We start from the raw sequence: 18,057 nt of genomic DNA on the forward strand, positions 1-18,057 counted from the left end.
AAGTTGCATGGCCATAGCAGTGTCCCTGTGTGCTGCCTGGGTCCGCTCCACAGCCAGAAGGCGAGCGTCCATAGCGGACAACGCCGCTTCTCCGGAGGACACCCTGTCCGCCACCTGTTGCACCTCCTTCCGCACTTGTTGCACCTCCCGCCGGTGCGCGGCCTCCAGGCGGCCGACAATAGATTCAATGTCCCGCGTGCTAGGCAGGGAACGTAAAATAGTCCGCAATTCCTCGTCCATGCCCAGCGATGGAACCATGCCGGTCGGCAACGGGCGGAAGGCTGCAGGAGTGGTCAGAGCTGTGTCTGCTGAGGACGCAGGGGAGGCCGCCATGTCGTTCCCGCCAGATGGCCCAGGGCTCTCCACCGCCGCCATATTGCCCACGGGAGAAGAGGGTTGGGAAGCCACAAAAAAGCGCTGTATCTCCCCCGAGGGACGCGACTTCACCGATGTCCCGGCTCCTCCAGAGGTCCCCTTGGTTTTCCTCTTCTTGGACGTCCGCATATCTCACTGCCAAGGCTGATTTTAGTCGGGCTGGGGAGGAAAGGCACGGAGCTCAGCAGAAAGACGTCCTCAGCCGGCCATGTCCAGACCACGCCCCCCCAACATCATCTTTTACATTATATAAAAAAAACAAATTGGGCTAACTTGTATTTTTTCCCCAAAAAACTGCGTTTGAAAGACTTCTGCACAAATACCGTGGGACATAAAAGATTGCAATGATCGCCATTTTATTCTCTAGAGTCTCTGCTAAAAAAAAAAATTATAATGTTTGGGGGTTCCAAGTAATTTTCTAGCAAAAAATACTTTAAGAGGTTAAACTGCTCTCCCTTACAGCCGGAAATTCATTCCTTTGATCTAAAGATGGAAAAGATACATTGTAAAGCATTTTGTTTATACTTATCTAGCAGCTTTAACAATGTTGATAAACATTTGCCGAAGACTTTTTTTTTTTTTTTTTTACAGCTGTGAGGCTCGGTTCACATATATGCGATGCGGGAAGGCTGCGAATTCGCAGCCTTTTCCCGCATCGCACACGCACCCCCGGCAGTTCACACTGCCATATGCGATACGCTGGAGGTGTCAATGTAATCTTAACGACACCCCCAGTTTGATCGCATATCGCAGTGCGATCGTGCAGTTCGCACAGGATGGGATCGCACAAGTGTGAACCGCTGTGCGATCCGATCCTGATGCGGCTGCAAAAATGCCTCCTGTGCGTGTTTGCACCGGGTGCGATGCGAATTTAGCCATACAAACTGTATGGCTAAACTCGCACCGCACAGCTGATCGCATGTCATGTCGGAGCAGTGCGCTCCGACATTACATGCGAACCCGGCACTCGCAGAAGTGTGAACCGGGTCTAGGTGAGCAGAAAACGGCTCAGTAAGAATCGAGGACATGCAGTTTAAGATCGTCCGGGGGATTAATCGAGATCGCGATTTTTTAACGATTAACCACTTTACGACCGCTCACAGTAATATTACTGCGGCAGAGTGGCTCGTTATCGTCTGACGACGTAGTACTACGTCGTCAGACACTCCCCCTTCTGGGCGGCGCTTGCGCGCCGCCGGAGGCTCGCTCCCGCTGTTTTCATTCACAGCGGGAGTCGGGCCAGGGGAGGAGCAGCGGCGATCGCCGCTGCTCTTACCCGATCGTCGGGGATAGAGTCTGGAGATCCGCCCGCTGTGTGTAAACACAGCGGGCGGATCTCCATAGTGACAGGGAGTGACAGATCGGAGTGTTCAGCATAGCTGGACATCCGATCTGTCCATGACTCACTCAGTCACCTCCCCCCCTACACGTCAGTAAGCACCAGGCATACATTAACCCCTTCCCTGCCAGTGTCATTTTTACAGTAACAGTGCATATTTATAGCACTGATTACTGCAGTAATGTCACTGGTACCCCCAAAAGTGTCAAAAATGTCAGTCAAGGGTCCGATCTGTCCGCCGCAATGTCGCAGTCCCGCAAAAAAAAAAAAAAAAAAAAAAAAAAAAAAAAAAAAAAAAAAAATCGCACAGGTGATCAAATACCACCAAAAGAAAGCTCTGTTTGTGGGAAAAAAGGACGTAAATTCCGTTTGGGTACGGCGTCGCACGACCGCGCAATTGTCAGTTAAAGTCGCACAGCGCCGAATCGCAAAAAGTGGCCTGGACGGAAGACAGCAAAATCCTCCGGTGGTAAAGTGGTTAATTGTGCAGCTCTACTTGGCGGCAAAGCCTGGCAAACCAATAAGAGTAAACATGCAAATATCCTCCCTGTGTTAAAGAATGTCACTGTTCACACCCCTATGACGTAGCTGGGCACATGGGGTGTTTCAAGAACGCCGGATCTCGCGGGATTGTAATGCCTTGGAGCCATCAGAGGCACGCCACATAGATGCAGCCTGACGTCTTGCTGAGTGTGCCGTGAGGGACAAAGTGTGCCGTGCGCGAGTAACGTCACTGACAATGGTGATATCTCCTAAACTGCGCAGTTGGTAACACTTTTACAGCCACCTACATGTGAGGGATTATAAAATGCTTTACATGCAGTAAAGTTGGGCAGGGGAGTTTACTTCCACTTTAAGTGGTCTTCAGCCACTTCAGTCTTAAAGTGGTTGTAAACTCACCTTTTTTAACTTTTACCCTTAATAAGGCTTACCTATAGGTACTGTAAATATCTCCTGAACTTAGACAGTTTGAGATATTTACATTGCATGCAGATGATGACGTCTTCGGCGCATGCGCTCTGAAGAAACGTCTGCCCGTGCCATGACCTGCGGCTCCTATGCAGGAGTGACGTCACGCCACTCCAGGCCAGTAGATTAGCCAGAGTCCGCAGACCAGAAAGGAAGACGGCTGAAAATGGATGCAGCCTCCAGCGGGGATGACAAGGGCTTCGTTTGGAGGCAAGTGTCACAATGTGCTAGTATGCATTTAATTTTCAGGGGGGGGGGGGGGACACACACTGGACTTCCTGTTTAAGTAGGCTGGCAAATTTTTATCTTATAGAGAAATGAAGGCTAATGCCCCGTACACACGTGCAGATTATCTGAAGACTTTTGTCTGCAGATTTACCTTTTCTATGTAGTGCAAGGGCCTGCCGGATTGCATACAAATTGAAAGTGTTTAGGTTTGACCTCATATTATATGGTTTTGGTAAGTCTGCAGACAAAAGTCTTCAGATAATCTGCACGTGTGTATGGGGCATAAGATGACGACAAGCACTTGGAAACCGATCAATCATACAGCCAACATTTCTTCATTTCTGCCTCTGAATACTGAAAGGCTTTAAGAAGTAAGGCAATGGCTGTCACTTTGTAAGGCTTTCTATAGCCCTTAATCCTACTAGATCAAGTATTTTATTTTAAAACATTTGTCCACAATTACCACAGCTTGATCTTCTGCAGATAGAACTTTTTACTACTAATACTTCTAATATTTAACTAACCTAAAAAGGCCAACTTTAGGAAAAAAAAAACACTATTTTCCTACCCACCTATAACCCATTCTAGCAGGTGTTTCGATTTTCTTACTTGGTTGACAATTACAAGCTTACAAATTTGTAGTTCTGCAACTGCTGGAGGAACACAGTTTAACACCCCTCCAGGAGCAGAAAAAAACAAAACCACTGAACACTCATAACGCTCCTTGTTTTTATTCCCTTAAGCCCCGTACACACGCACCGATTGTCGGCCGTAAATGTTCGGCCAACGTCCGATCGGCCGATTGTCGGCTTGTTAGTATGATGCTTCCGACAACCGACTGCGACTTTTCGGCCAAACAAAATCTCACGGGCATGCTATAAAATTTTTGTTGGCCAACAAAGAACGGCCGATTGTTCGTCAGTCAGTACAGATTTCGGCCGACAAAAATGTGAAGATCAAGACTGGGCATGCTCAGGAGAAGAAAAAACACACGAAAAGTAAACCATCACATGACATCACTTCTGCAGTTGGTTGTTGTTGGCCGACAAAATTCGTGTGCAGTCTTGAGCACATTTCAACCAACACAACAGCACCGGACAAAAGACGGCCGAACGGTCGGCCGACAATCGGTGCGTGTGTACGGGGCATTAAGCTCTCGTTCACACTGGTACGACTTTAGGTGTAACATGCAATTTCCAAATTGCACCGAATGCATTTCTATGGCTCTGTCTTAACCGCTGCGACTTGAAGTGGTGCTTTTTTGAAAAATTCATGTATTCCTTTTTCTTGACTTCACTGCCATTTATCTCTCAGATTAATGTATATCGCACTGAAGTCGCATCTGTGTCCATATTAGTGCGACTAAGCCATTTTTCACTTTATTTTTAACCCTTTCCTAACAATGGTGTTCACCCTTTCCTAACAATGGTGTTCACAAAACAAGGACAGCTGAATGTAAACAGATTTGCCAGCAAATGGAGAAAAAAAAAAGCTCTGCACCCAAGTGAGGCTTCTACCATCTGAAAGTTCTAAACTAAGCAGCGAGTCATGACCCCTTGTGACATAATCTCCCAAGGACATGCCATGTTGATATCACAAGGGAGCGGGGTCACCGGGTGACTATCAGGTGACCCTGCCCCTTAGTTATTTAAGAACGATCAGACGGCGGAAGCCTTAGTCAGGTTTTTTTTGGCTAGAGTGAGGAGGGATTAGAATAGAACGCCGGTCTGGTTTTACTGCTGTCTGTGCCCCCCATTAGGGAGATTCATCCTCTCCATTTGTCCTGTTCACCATTCTCACCGAGACTGAAAGTAAAAGAAAATCCCACATTATGGGTTGACATTGGAACAGGACTAGAGGGGAATCCCTCCAATGGGAACACTAGTTCTGGTAACAAGTGGCGATTCCCTCTCACTTTGAAGGGATTTCCACTCACTTCACTGCCTTTTAACACGGTGGCTGGTGTGCGATGTGGTCCGACTGGACAAGTGCATTGTCGATGCATCACACTGATTAGTTTTTTTATTTCTTCATTTTTTTTAACCACTAGAAGAGCAGGCTTTTTCTGGCACTTGGTTTACTAGTTTAAAGGGAATGTAAAGTCAAGGGTTTTTTTTTTATCTTAATGCATTAAGATAAAAAACCTTCTGTGTGCAGCAGTCTCCTCTCGATCCAGCGATGTCCACGAGTGCCTCGGCTGTCTGGCACTCTCCCTCCTGATTGGCTGAGACACAGTGACAATACGCGTTGGGATGTCACGTGATAGGCAAACCCGGAAGTGCAGCCAACGGATGGCTCGAGATACACAGATATCGTTATATGGCTGTAACCTGCCGGTTACCATAGATTTAAATGTGAGTTACTATTTTTATCTTAATAAAAATTGTGAAAAATACTACACTAGACGAGTCTCTTCTGCTTGTACTCTGCTTAATCTGGAGATCTCAGGATGTCACAGCCTCCACCCTGTATTAACCTCAGGACTGTCAGAGATCCATCACATGCTGTTCCCTTAGTAAGCTAAGGTTCCCTTAGTAAGGTAAGGTAAGGGTGTAACACCCAGAAGAGTGTTTGATTCATCTCCTATCATTCAGTGCTGGAGTCACATATTCATTTGTTCACTGACCACAGCTTCTGCGTGTTCACGTTTGCGGCACATGATTCACATGAATGAACGTTTATTTAAGCATCTTTTATCACTCCTAAGTGCAATATGATTTAGAGCCCATTCACATTGAGGCGACACAACTTTGGGGGGGGGGGGAGACCTGTGAAGTCGCGTGCACCGCGACTTCACATAATGGAAGTCTATGCAAGTCGCTCCCAGGTCGCCCCAAAGTAGTACAGGACCCTTTTTCTAAGTCGGAGCGACTTGTGTCGCTCCTATTAGAACGGGTCCTGTGCTAATCAATGGACCGCGACTTGTCAGGCTGACAAGTCATGCTAATGTGAATGGGCTCTTATCCACAACTGTGTCATAATCACATATACTTTTAGTAATTATTTTTATTTATATTTGAGTTTAATATCATATCTTTTGGATTTTATGCACCAATTTTCACATTTATTTACACAAGATTTCTCAACAGTTATCTAACTCATTTATTCACTGCACATCTCTAATAAATGTATTGCTTTGATAAGCGCAGCTCCATATTTAATCCTATTTTAGCGCCACTGGCTCCCACTGCTGTCAAAGTCAGTTAGCCAATGAAGAGAGAGAGGGGGCGGGGCCGAACCACAGCTCTGTGTCTGGATGGATACACGGAGCTGTGACTCCGCTCAGGTGCCACCATAGCAAGCTGCTTGCTGCAGGGGCACTCAACAGGAGGGAGGGGCCAGGAGTACCAAAGACGGACCCCGAGAAGAGAAGGATCCGGGATGCCCTGTACAAAACCACTGCACAGAGCAGGTAAGTATAACATGTTTGGTATTTTTATAGGAATACAAAAAAAAAAAAAAAAAAGAAAACTTACAATCACTTTAAATCAGTATTTTTTGCTAGAAAAGGACTTTGAACCCCCAAACACTATACTTTTTTTCAGCACAGACCCTAGGGAATAAAATGGCGATCATTGTTTTATGTCACACGGTATTTGTGCAACTGTTTTGCAAATGCAATTTTTTTTGGTCAAAAAAAAAAAAGTTTTTGTAACATGTAAAAGATGAGGAAATGCCAAGTAAATAAATACCTAACATGTCAAGCTTTAAAATTGCACACGCTTGTGGAATGGCAATCTATGGTGCAAATCTTCCAAGGCAACACTTTATATGCCTTTACACGTTTAAAGTTACAGAGTTGGTCTGATGCTAGAATGATTGCTCTCACTTCAACGTTTCCACTGATACCTGACATGGGGTGCGAATACAGTTTACATGTGCGTGCCTTCGGTATGCATTCGCTTCTGCTCACGAGCGCAGAGGGATGCGGGGGGTTCACTTTAAATTTTTTTTTCTAAATTTATCCCTTTTATCTTTTTTTTTTTTTTTAAACACCAGGTCGTCTAAACAGCAGCCTGGAAGTCCTTACAGCCAGAAGAAGCATCCGCAGATGCCAACATTTTATAAAACTTTGAAAAAGTGTCCAAAGACGACCAGCACCAATGACTGTGCGCATTAACAGGGAAAGGAGGAACCTGACCCCTAATTGAATAGGCCTGAATCACTGTCTGATCCATCTGGAAATTGTCGCAGCAGAAGCAGGCAACCCTTTGAGGTCCAACCGTGAGTCTAACTTCCTCAAAGACTCCGTAGCTGCCAGGTACACCCTGATTGCCTGAACCACATCCAGGGAATGCAGAGTAATTTCCTTAGGACAGGGGTGTCAAACTCAATTTCATCTCGGGCCACATCAGCATTATGGTCACCCTCAAAGGGCCGGTTATATCTGAAAGATTAGATGTCCAGAGCACCCCACGCCCCCCTTACATGTGATGTCAAGAGTCACCCACCCTTTCTTACATCACAGTGCACCCCTTACCTTGTGCTGCTGCCAGGAAAAAGATGCAGATGGATCTGGGAACAAGTGCAGGGTCTGAAGGAGAACCAGGGGAGGGCTGGAGTCAGCTTCGACAATCTGCTGAATGCAGAGACCAGAGGGGGGCAGAGGCAAGGTGGTGTTGCGACTGCACAGAGGTGCAGGATCTGTAGGAGTTCTGCCCTCCTCTCTGCTGCGGACTGCTAAAAAGGGGGGGTGGGGTGGGCAAAGAAAAGCCTTTCTGCAGCTGCACAGAGGAGTGCAGGATCGGGCAAAGGAGTCCTGTAGTCTCTTCTGCCAACTACTGGGACAAGATGGGGGCAGAGACAAGGGGGGTGCGGCAGCTGCGAGAGAGGTGCGAGGGCCCCATGAAATGGCCTAGGGGGCCGCATTTGGCCCGCGGGCCTTGTGTTTTGACACCTGTGCCTTAGGATGTTTAGGCCTGGGACACAGGTAGGGATGCACCAAAATGAAATTCTTGGCCGAAGCCGAATAATAATGAAATGCTTGGCCGAAGGCCGAATACCGAACGCAGGGTTTCGCATTTTTTCCATTTATTTTGCCAATTTTTAGGGGGCACGCTGATGGGCAGATTTTATGTTAGGGGGCACACTGATGGGCACATTTTATGTTAGGGGGCACTCTGATGGGCAAAACAAAACATTTAAATCAGCGTTGCTCTTAACATAAAATATGCCCATCAGAGTGCCCCTTAACATAAAATATGCCCATCAGAGTGCCCCTTAACATAAAATATGCTCATCAGCATGTCCCTTAGCATAAAATAAGGGGCACGCTGATGGCCACATTTTATGTCAAGGGAGCACTCTGTTGGGCACATTTTTTTTCTTTCTTTTTTTTAAGGGGCACTTTATAGGGCACTCTAATGAGCATGGCAAGTGGCAACATATGGCAAAATATGCCAGTCTGCACACCAATGCTTGTGCAGCTACCGTATTCTCCCCCAAATGTGCTCCACATACCTGAACTGCAGCCAGGTCAGAGCCAAAAGCCGCGAACAGGGGGGCGGGGCATGCACATAGTGTCACACTCGCTGGACCGAGTGTGAAGGAGCCGCAGTCAGGAGCAGGGGGCGGGACGTGCGCTTGACGTCACACCCCCTACTCGCGGCCGGACAGGACACCGGCGGCGTGTGAGCAGGGAGCCGGGAGCTGCAATGAGGAAGGGGACTGAAGGACTCCTAGGTAGCGGGCTCGCGGTCCGGGCGGAAGCATTGCGCGGGCCGCCATTTAGTGACCGCCGCTGACATTGTTCGGCACAAATTTATTCGGCCGAACACCGAAAGTGCTATTTTTTTCTATTTTCGGTCGAATAATGTTCGGTTGCCGAACATTCGGTGCATCCCTAGACACAGGGAAGGCAACGCAAGGTCTTCATTCAAATAGAAATCAGAGACGACCTTTAGAAGGAACAATGGACAGGGACGAAGAACTACCTTAGCTCTGTAAACCCACAGAGGCAAGGTGAACAATAAGACAACACCGCCTGCTTTAACACCCTGCACACAGAAGTAATAGCCACCAAAAAAGCCACCTTCTGGGACCACGTAAGCAGGGGAACCTCCCGATATTTTCAAAGGGAAATTCCTGGATAACTGGCAACACCAGTATGAGGACCCACGGTGGTAATGAAAACCACACTGGATACAAATGTCGAGCTCCCTGGATAAAAAAGGTATGCACCAAGAAACGTGTGGCCAATAGACATTGAAAGAAAACCGCCAAGGCCGAAAACCTGGCCCTTGATGGTACTCAAGGCCAAGCGCTGCTCAACCGCCCGTTGGAGGAAAGCCAAGATCCAAGCCAAGATCCAAGCCACCCAAAAAGGAGCGAGGGAGAACCCCAAAAAATTCACACCACGCAAACGTACGTCTTCCAAGTACGATGGTAGATCTTCCTAGAGGTAGATTTTCTAACCTTTTAACAGAGTAGGGATCACCGATTCAGACAAACCTCTATCCTTCAGTACAAGGCTTTTACCAGCCAAGCCATTAAAACCAGCGACTGTAAAGCAGGATGGAAGATTGGCCCTTAGAACAGCAGATCTTCCCTGAGAGAAGTCTCCAAGGAGCACTGACGACCAGCCATACCACATCGGCGTACCAAGACCAGCGATGCCAGTCTGGAGCCACTGGAAAGACCAGAATCCCTTGCTGCCTCTATTCTGCCCAGGAGCCTTGGCAGAAGTTGGAGAGAGGGAAAGGCATAAATCAGACGATACGGACTTGCCAAACCAGGTCCTCTTTGAATCTCCAGGGGAGGCCCTGAAGGACATTTATCCCTTGAGAGATGAAAAAAGGCCTCTTCTAAGCCAAGAAGAATGGCCCACATCTACTAATGAGGTCATCCAAGGAAGCTCCAAACAGGCAATCCCCCACAAAGGAGAGATCAGATAAGGCCTTCTTAGAAGTCTGGTCCGCAGACCAGCATGGTCAGCCAGATAAGATGCCTAAGGACCACTGCTGATACAGAGTCAGACAGCCTAAAAGCAAAGGAGCCGCATCCATAGAGGCATCACAGATAAACTGTAGCCCCTAGATCAGGGGTCCTCAAACTACGGCCCTCCAGCTGTTGCGGAACTACACATCCCATGAGGCATTGTAAAATGTTGACATTCACAGACATGACTAGGCATGATGGGAACTTTAGTTCTCGTCTCGGAACAACTGGAGGGCCATAGTTTGAAGACCCCTGCCCTAGATCAACTTATCCACCAGCTCTGCAAAGGCAGGGGGAAGCAGTTTTCCCTCCAGGTCCCCACGTAAAGTTTAGCCTACTCGTCAGAGTTTACGACACCAGGGCAATAGTAAATACCAGGCTAAGCCGAACCAGCCATAGTGAAACACACCTAGGATCTTTAAAAGCCAAGGACTCCTCAACCGAAGTAAGGTAGCTTTTTTTTTAGCCTGGAAACTGGAGAGTCCACTTCAGGAGGGACCGTCCCCTTTGTAAGCAAGGAATCCTTATAAGGATATCGCACAGCAAAACGCTTAGGGTGTGTTTTGGACCACCATACTGTTATGTGACAATGTTGTCAAAGTAAACGGGAAAAGGGAACAGCCCTGCCACAGTGGAGGACCTGTGGTGCCAAAAGAGACCAGCGCCTCTGACGCAGCATCATCGCCATGTTTAAAAAATGTCACGCTCTGACACAATCCGTGCATCCACCGGGGCTTTTTCATGCACAGCTAGAGAAGCAGAGGAAACCTCCTCACTGTCTAAGTATTCAGTAGGCTGACTCACGCCCTCGGCGGCCGAAACAGATTCAGGCTCTGATGGACAGATGAGGCAGGGGAGGGTGGTGGACGCTATATACTAAGGTCACCCGGAAAAACATAACAATCAGGGGAGAGTCGTCCCCTGAGATCCCGCAAGGGGGATGCACACCCAGAGTCCACGAATTAACCAACTACTGGACCCTGCAAAAAAACAACGGGGGGTTGCCCTCTGAGCCCCTCCATAGGGTCCCGCACAATAAGATATAGCCCCCTTAAAGGCCCGCTGTGACGCGGATGCACAGACAGGGTATCCTAATGGTCCCCCAGCGCTGAAAGGGATAGGTGCCCTCCACAATAATGGTGGCATGGTTGTCATCAAAAATTAAACTGCCCCCACAACGCCACCCCTTCCAAGGGAGGTGCCAAGCTAGACACATGGCCTGGTAGGCCGCGCCCTAAATTTTTGTGGATGCCCAGCCACCTGGGCGCGAGCCTCCGCAGAGCTGAACACCCAAGGGCAGGAGAGGGGAGGGTGGATTCCCAAACAGGGGGTAGTGGCTTTAACCACCCTCACTGGGGCCGCCCCAAATAGTTCCCGACCAGTAGGCTGCAAAGTCGCGGCCTAAATTTAGGGGCCGGATCCGGCTACGTGAGTCACAGATGCCAAACCATCCGCTCCCCCAGCCCAACAAGTGAAGCAGTGAGCCCAGGGGACATCCCTGCCCTAGTCATCAACTCCCATGGTAGTGGGGAAGCCTGCTCAACCCCCCACTGTGCACCAGGAAAAATACGGTCAGCAGCAACTCCAGACAAACCCCCCTAGGCACATGTGGCAAAAGCCATAACCTCACCTAGGGAGGGGGGTCCTGAAGACCCACAGAATTATTGGAGGGTTTGGGGGGGAACTCAGGGGGTCCCACTGTCCCAGGTCCATCCCAAAACCCTCCAGGGGTAGAGGGGGGACAGCTACTTACCCTACCAGGAACAGGGTGGGCACCGCTCCTGACAGACCCCCGCTCCATCTGGATGTGGATGGCTGTCGGCCAGGAGGAACGCTGCGACTCAGGCCTAGGCCAAGTCGTATGCACCCTTGTGATACAGTTAACTCGCAGGCCAGCCCTTGTCCAGTGGGGCTATGCTGGGGCTGACCTAGTGCGGAGCTGAGGCTTGCACGCACTCGCTGACCACACTGGGGGACCCTAAGGATGTAGATTATCCAGTCCGTCGCCCAGTCTGGCAGTTCATAGATTCCCACAGGAACAAAATAACAAAGATAAAATTCCATCTAAAAAGGAAAACAATTGCCAGGACCAGAGATCCCAGCAAGGAACTATGTCCTTACTCCTGACTAGGCAGTGCCTATAGCTGAGAGTGGCAGTATACCCCCGTGGACTGCCCATAGGCGTAGTCAAGCCTAGTGTCCTACTCCTTCCTGTAGGGGGCGGAATAACCCAATGGTTATGAAGAATCAGGAGCTGTGTCCGTCAATGAACCAAAGAAAAAAAAAATGTGTTCTTCAAATTGTCAATATTATTGTTAATAGCCAATAAAAAAAAACTCTATTTGTGGGGGAAAAATGATATTAATTTTGTGTACAGCATCGCATGACCGTGCAATTGTCAGTTTATGTAACGCAGTGCCAAATCGCAAAACAAAACCTGTCATTGGGGGGGAGGGGGGAGTAAACTTATCAGAGGGTAAGTGGTTTTATGGGAGGGGGGGGCTCTGTTGAAGGTTGGCAAAAACACAGTTCAGTTTTTAGTACCCAACCACACCTCTAAATAAAGCCTAGTGACACTATAAAAAAATAGACAAAAGTAGGATCTCTTGCTGCCTCTTTGCAGCCACTTCCGGTCTACATGCGTGTCCCCCTGGGTGACTCCCTGTCATTCCTTGGTGGGTTTCCGGTCACCAGCTGTAAATAAATATCGGTACACAGGGACTCTTGTAGGACAGACCCACCTGCCTTGTCCCACAGTGACTTCTCCATGGGGGTGTCCTCGTAGGCCCCGGAGCGGCTCACAGCGGGAAGTCTGCTGCTCCTGCGGACAGAACACACACATGGAGCCGGAAGAGCTCAGACCTGTCTGGAGGACTCGTCTCCCCTCCTCCTTCCAGCACTTTGTAAAGTTTCGGCTCGGCGTGTCACAGAGCGGACACAGGAAATACCATAGAGTTCATCTGTGTGCCACCCTCCCCGGCCGGGGTGTACACCGGGACACGGCTCCTCACCGCCCTGTATAACGTGTGCGAGCTGTCACACGGGAGCCGTCCTCGTACAGAGCGCCACCTGCTGGTGACAGGGCGCGCCGCACTCCCTGGGGGTCATGATCAGAGTGGCAGAATACACAGGAGGTCATGTTCATGGCAACTCATTTCCTTCTCTTTACCTGGAAAGTATTCCCGCCAAATAAAGCTTTCCCAAACACATTTCCAGCTCTATTAGTAGAAACTAAACCGTCCTCCTCTCACCTGAGCAAAGCAGTACTGCCTGCTCAACACAAAACATTGGACTCATGGGGGTCACCCCACAACGGAGTGCAATGAATGAGGTTGTGGCAAACTAGTGTGGGGTTCAAGAGGTTAACACAGGGGTCTCCAAACTATGGCCCTCCAGTTTAGGAACTACAGTTCCCATCATGCCTAGTCATGTCTGAATGTCAGAATTGTACAATGCCTCATGGGACATGTAGTATCGCAACAGCTGGAGGGCCGTAGTTTGGGGATCCCTGGGTTACCAGGATGGTCCACCTGTACCAAAAAACTGCCTATACGAACAATTGTCTGTATGTAAGGGTAGGGCGACAGGGTGGGCATCACAGCCTCCATGTTTTACTTTCATGTTGGGTGCCAAGCAAGGGTCACATGGGAGGCCTACCCTGGGGTGGGTTCTTTGGGCTATGCCAGGCGTGGAAGTGAGTCACTAACCCTTGCACACGAGGTAACACTCTGCCTGCAGGCGTGCGCACCAATGCCCAGAACCAGGCGGGAGCCACGGCCGTGTGAAGAGTCAAACATTAAGGCCCCTTTCACACAGGCGGACCGTTCAGATCCGCCTGTTCCTTTTTTGGCGGATCTGAACGGTCTCCCCATGCATTCCTATGGGGCGTCGGATGTCAGCGGAGACATGTCCACTGACATCCGACCCGATCCGTCAAATCTGGACGGATGGAAACCCTATTTTCCATCTGTCCAGCGGATCGGATGAGAACAGACCGACGGTCCGTTCCCATCCGATTTCCCCCATAGAGATGCATGGGGAACTGACAGCTGTGTCTCTGCATACAGCGCGGAGACAGAGCTGTCATCCTGCTGCTCAGCGGGGGATCGGCAGCTCAATCCCCCGCTGAGAAAACCGGAGTCCGTCCGACGGACGGATAGTGTGAAAGGGGCCTAAGGTGTCCTCCCAACTTAGATGAGCCACATGTGTGCAGTACCCAAAATCTGGAGTTCTACCTTTACCATTTGCCGTCTGCCCTATAGAAGCTTTACTGCTACAGGATGGCAGCTGTGCGCTGGATGACGTATACAACGTGATTCCAGTCTTCCGCCTGCAGGGGGCGCACGTGCACAGCAGAAGCTGATCTGCGGGTTCCGGGCATTCCACGCTGATCATCAGCAATACACAGAGAATTGAGATATGGCTAGGTAAACAGGGAATAGCTCAGTTCTGACATGGGGGGGGGGGGGTTGGCTTCTGTGTCTCTGCCAAGCAGGGAGTAAAATCCATCTCTTCCCCTGGTAAAAGCAGTGCACAGCTAACACACAAACACTGGCTAGGCACACATGAACTCTTTGATCGACCTAGATATTAACCCCTTCCTAGCCAGTGTCATCATTACAGCATAGCCCCCACCTGCCCCTGATGTGGAGGGACTATCCCTGATTTGGAATAAAGTCCCTCTTTCCTCCTCATTTTGGTCTGATCTATAAGGCTGTATATAAAATGCAATAATTATCAAAAAGTGCTAAAAACCTTTCATCCAATTTCTAATTTGCTGCATTTGTAAATTTCAAAAGCCAATATAAAGGAATAGTAGTGGTAAAAAGCACTTGTGAGTTAACCAATCATTTTTTTTTTTTTATGTATAATTTTTTTCTAAGGGGGTGTGACAGGGGGTGTGTCCTACACCCACATACTTTTACTAATAGGGACCGGGTCCCTGGTTCCCAGCTCAGAATGTTGGGAGGGTAAGGTAAAATGGTCAGTGCTAAAAATATGCAATATGTATAACTGGTTCCAGGCAAAGTGTCTGAATGTCCGCTGCAATATCACAGTTCCGCTAGAAGTTGCTGATCGCCACCATTACCAGTATAAAAAAAAAAACAAATAAAAAATTCCAAATCTATCACATAGTTTGTAGACACTATAACGTTTGCGTAACCCAATTAATATACGCTTATTGGGATCTTTTTTTACCATTTTCATATTGGGTATGTCTTAGAGCAGAAAGTAAAAAAAAAAAAAAAAAAAAAGTTTTTTTTTCCTTCAAAATTTTCAGTCTTTTTTGGTTTATAGCTCAAAAAATGAAAAACGCAGTGGTGATCAAATACCACCAAAAGAAAGCTCTATTGGTGGGGGGGGGGGGGTAAATCTTCTGGAGGTCAAGTTGTTGAGCTGCTTCATCCCATGTCTTACACACTTATACTGATGTGTGTGTTGCATTCGGAGGGACAGGCCGGGCCTCTGTGCACTCCACCAGTCAGCGGAACTCAGGTCCCACCAAGGTCATAGTGAGGACCTCAAACATGCCCTTACTTAAATCTTCTCTTCCCATTCCCAGTGACCAGGCCACAGATCTCAGTAATGCTAGTCCACTCCCAGTGTCTGGCTGAGGCAGACAGCTGGGGAGGGAGTCAAAGCACTGACCCCCTCACTACCGAAAGACTTAGGTCACCTAACGCCAATGACTGGTTTCTGGTTTTTCTTGCGATTACTCAAGGCAACTACCTCTTCCTCCATGTCTTGTTAAATAATCCTCTGTCGTAGTGATATTACACATACAGTACCTAGGGTTGCCCCCTCTCACACAGGGGAGTCCGTCGGCGGACTCGGTTTTTCTCAGCGGGGGATCGATCTGCCGATCCCCCGCTGAGCAGACGGATGGCTGCTCTGTCTCCGTGCTGTGTGCTGTCAAGTCCCCGCTGTTCTCTATGGGGGAATCGGATGGGAATGGACCGTCTGTCCGTTCTCATCCGTTCCGCTGGACGGATGGAACATAGGGTTTCCATCCGTCCAGATTTGACGGATCGGATGTCAGCGAACATGTCTCCTCTGACATCCAATGCCCCATAGAGATGCATGGGGCATCCGCTCAGATCCGCCAAAAAAAAAAACAACGGACAGGCGGCTCTGAACGGCCTGTGTGAAAGGGGCCTAAAACCAGGACACATTTATTACATAGGTTCTGAGGCTAATATAATGCACATAAGGCCCCTTTCACACATGCTGTCCATTTTTCATCCATCCGTTGACGGATGAAAAACGGACATCAATGTATCTCTATGAAAAAAGGGACGACAACTGATGAAAAACGGACGACAACTGACGAAAAACGGATGAAAAACTGATACATTTTGACGTGACTGAACTGATGAACTGAACGGACCGTATGTGTGAAAGGGGCCTAAAGCAGGCCATACACGATGTGAATTTTGTCCGAAAATTGAAATTGCCAGTGAATTCAAACGATTTTCGTATCGTTAGTGTGGTATGTGCAACAGCAAAAATTCACATATCCAACATGTTGGGTTTTTTTTGCGAAAATTGGCCAATTTCGTATCATTAATGGGGGGAGTTGTATGATTTCACCTAACAAAACACAGAACAGTAGGGGGTGTGTCCAGTAGAGGTGTGGTTAAAAGAGCACAAAAAATAGTGTTTGGAAGTACGATTTTCGGATCACATTGATGGTACACTCACATGATGCCGCTTGAGTTTATCACACGATAAATTGTTCAAAATTTGCATCGTGTATGGCCTGCTTAAGGCACTAAGTGAGTTTAATTACCACCTTAAGCGCTTGCCGACTGCTCACAGTATATTTACTGCGGCAGTCAGCCCCTCACAGGCAGAGCAACGTAGGTCTACTTCGCTAGCCTGTGAGGCTCTGGGGAGCGAGCGCGCTCCCGGACCCCCCCCCCCGCGCGCGTGTGACCGGCGGACCCGATGTCCGCCGGTCACTCGGCGATCGTCGGGGGAGAAAGTCAGGCGGCTTGTGTAAACAAGCCACCTGTCATTCTCCCCTGTGTAGAAACACTGATCACACGGTTCTACAATGTAGGACCGTTGATCATTGTTCCTACAGCTCAAGCCACAGCCAATCACAGTAAGAATCATGCCCCTAGGGACACACACAGCCCCTCCCTCTGAAATAAAGTTAACCCCTTCACTACCAGTGTATTTTTACAGTAACAGTGCATATGTATAGCACTGATTACTGTAGAAATGTCACTGGTAACACCCCAAAAGTGTCAAAAATGTCAGTCAAGGGTCCGATTTGTCCGCCGCAATGTCGCAAAAAAAAAAAAAAAAAAAAAAAAAAAAAAAAAAAAAAAAAAAAAAAATCGCAGATCGCCGCCATTACGCGTTAAAAAAAACAACAACAAAAATGACAAAAATCTTTCCCTTTGTTAGTAAACGCGATAACTTTTGCGCAAACCAATAAAAATACGCTTTTTGCGATTTTTTTACCAAACATATGTAGCATAAAACAAATTGGCCGAAAATGTTAAAAAAAATTTTGATTTTTACATTTTTTTTGGGGGGGAATTTCATATAAAAAATATGTGAAAAATATTGTTATTTTTGCAAAATTTACGCTCTTTTTTTGTTTATAGCGCATGATAAAAAAAAAAAAAAAAAAAAAAAAAAAAAAAAAAAAAAAAAAAAAAAAAAAAAAAAAAAAAAATCGCACAGGTGATCAAATACCACCAAAAGAAAGCGCTGTTTGTGGGAAAAAAAAGTACGCCAAATTCGTTTAGGTACAGCGTCGCACGGCCGCGCAATTGTCCGTTAAAGTCACGCAGTGCCGAATCGCAAAATACCCCCTGGTCTTTTAGCAGCCAAATCCTCCAGGGCTTAAATGGTTAATGTGTGTCTTGGTTTAAAGGGATGAGGTGGGAGCCCTAACAGGACCCCATATTGTGGTTATGGGCCCAAGTTCTTTAGTAATATGCCAAGATCCCACATACACCCCTTGAGTAACATCAGACCAGGTTTTGAGCAGTTGAATCAACTTTACCTGTAAACTTGGCAAAACATGTATGACATGCGTTAACACCCCTATCATAAAGCTGGATACACACTATCCAACTTTTGTGGTTAGATTTCCTTCAGATTTACCTTTTCTATGTAGTGCAAGGGCCTGCCTGATTGCATACAAATTGAAAGTGTTTAGGTTTGACCTCATATTATCTGGTTTTGGTAAG

At 47.8% G+C, this 18,057-nt stretch overlaps 1 protein-coding gene across 1 annotated transcript in view; it reads right to left on the bottom strand.

Moving 5' to 3' along the window:
* The window catches only part of PYGO1 (pygopus family PHD finger 1), a 32,179-nt gene extending 19,288 nt beyond the window's left edge, over window positions 1–12,891 (bottom strand). Inside the window, exon 1 of the mRNA XM_082252832.1 lies at window positions 12,589–12,891. Within this exon, the coding sequence (XP_082108958.1) occupies window positions 12,589–12,616 (28 nt within the window). The 5' untranslated portion in view covers window positions 12,617–12,891. The remainder of the gene's footprint in view (window positions 1–12,588) is intronic.
* Between the last annotated feature and the right edge of the window lie 5,166 nt (window positions 12,892–18,057).

Source organism: Pelophylax lessonae (assembly GCF_965119305.1).
Source record: "Pelophylax lessonae genome assembly, chromosome: 4".
Lineage (NCBI taxonomy): Eukaryota > Metazoa > Chordata > Amphibia > Anura > Ranidae > Pelophylax > Pelophylax lessonae.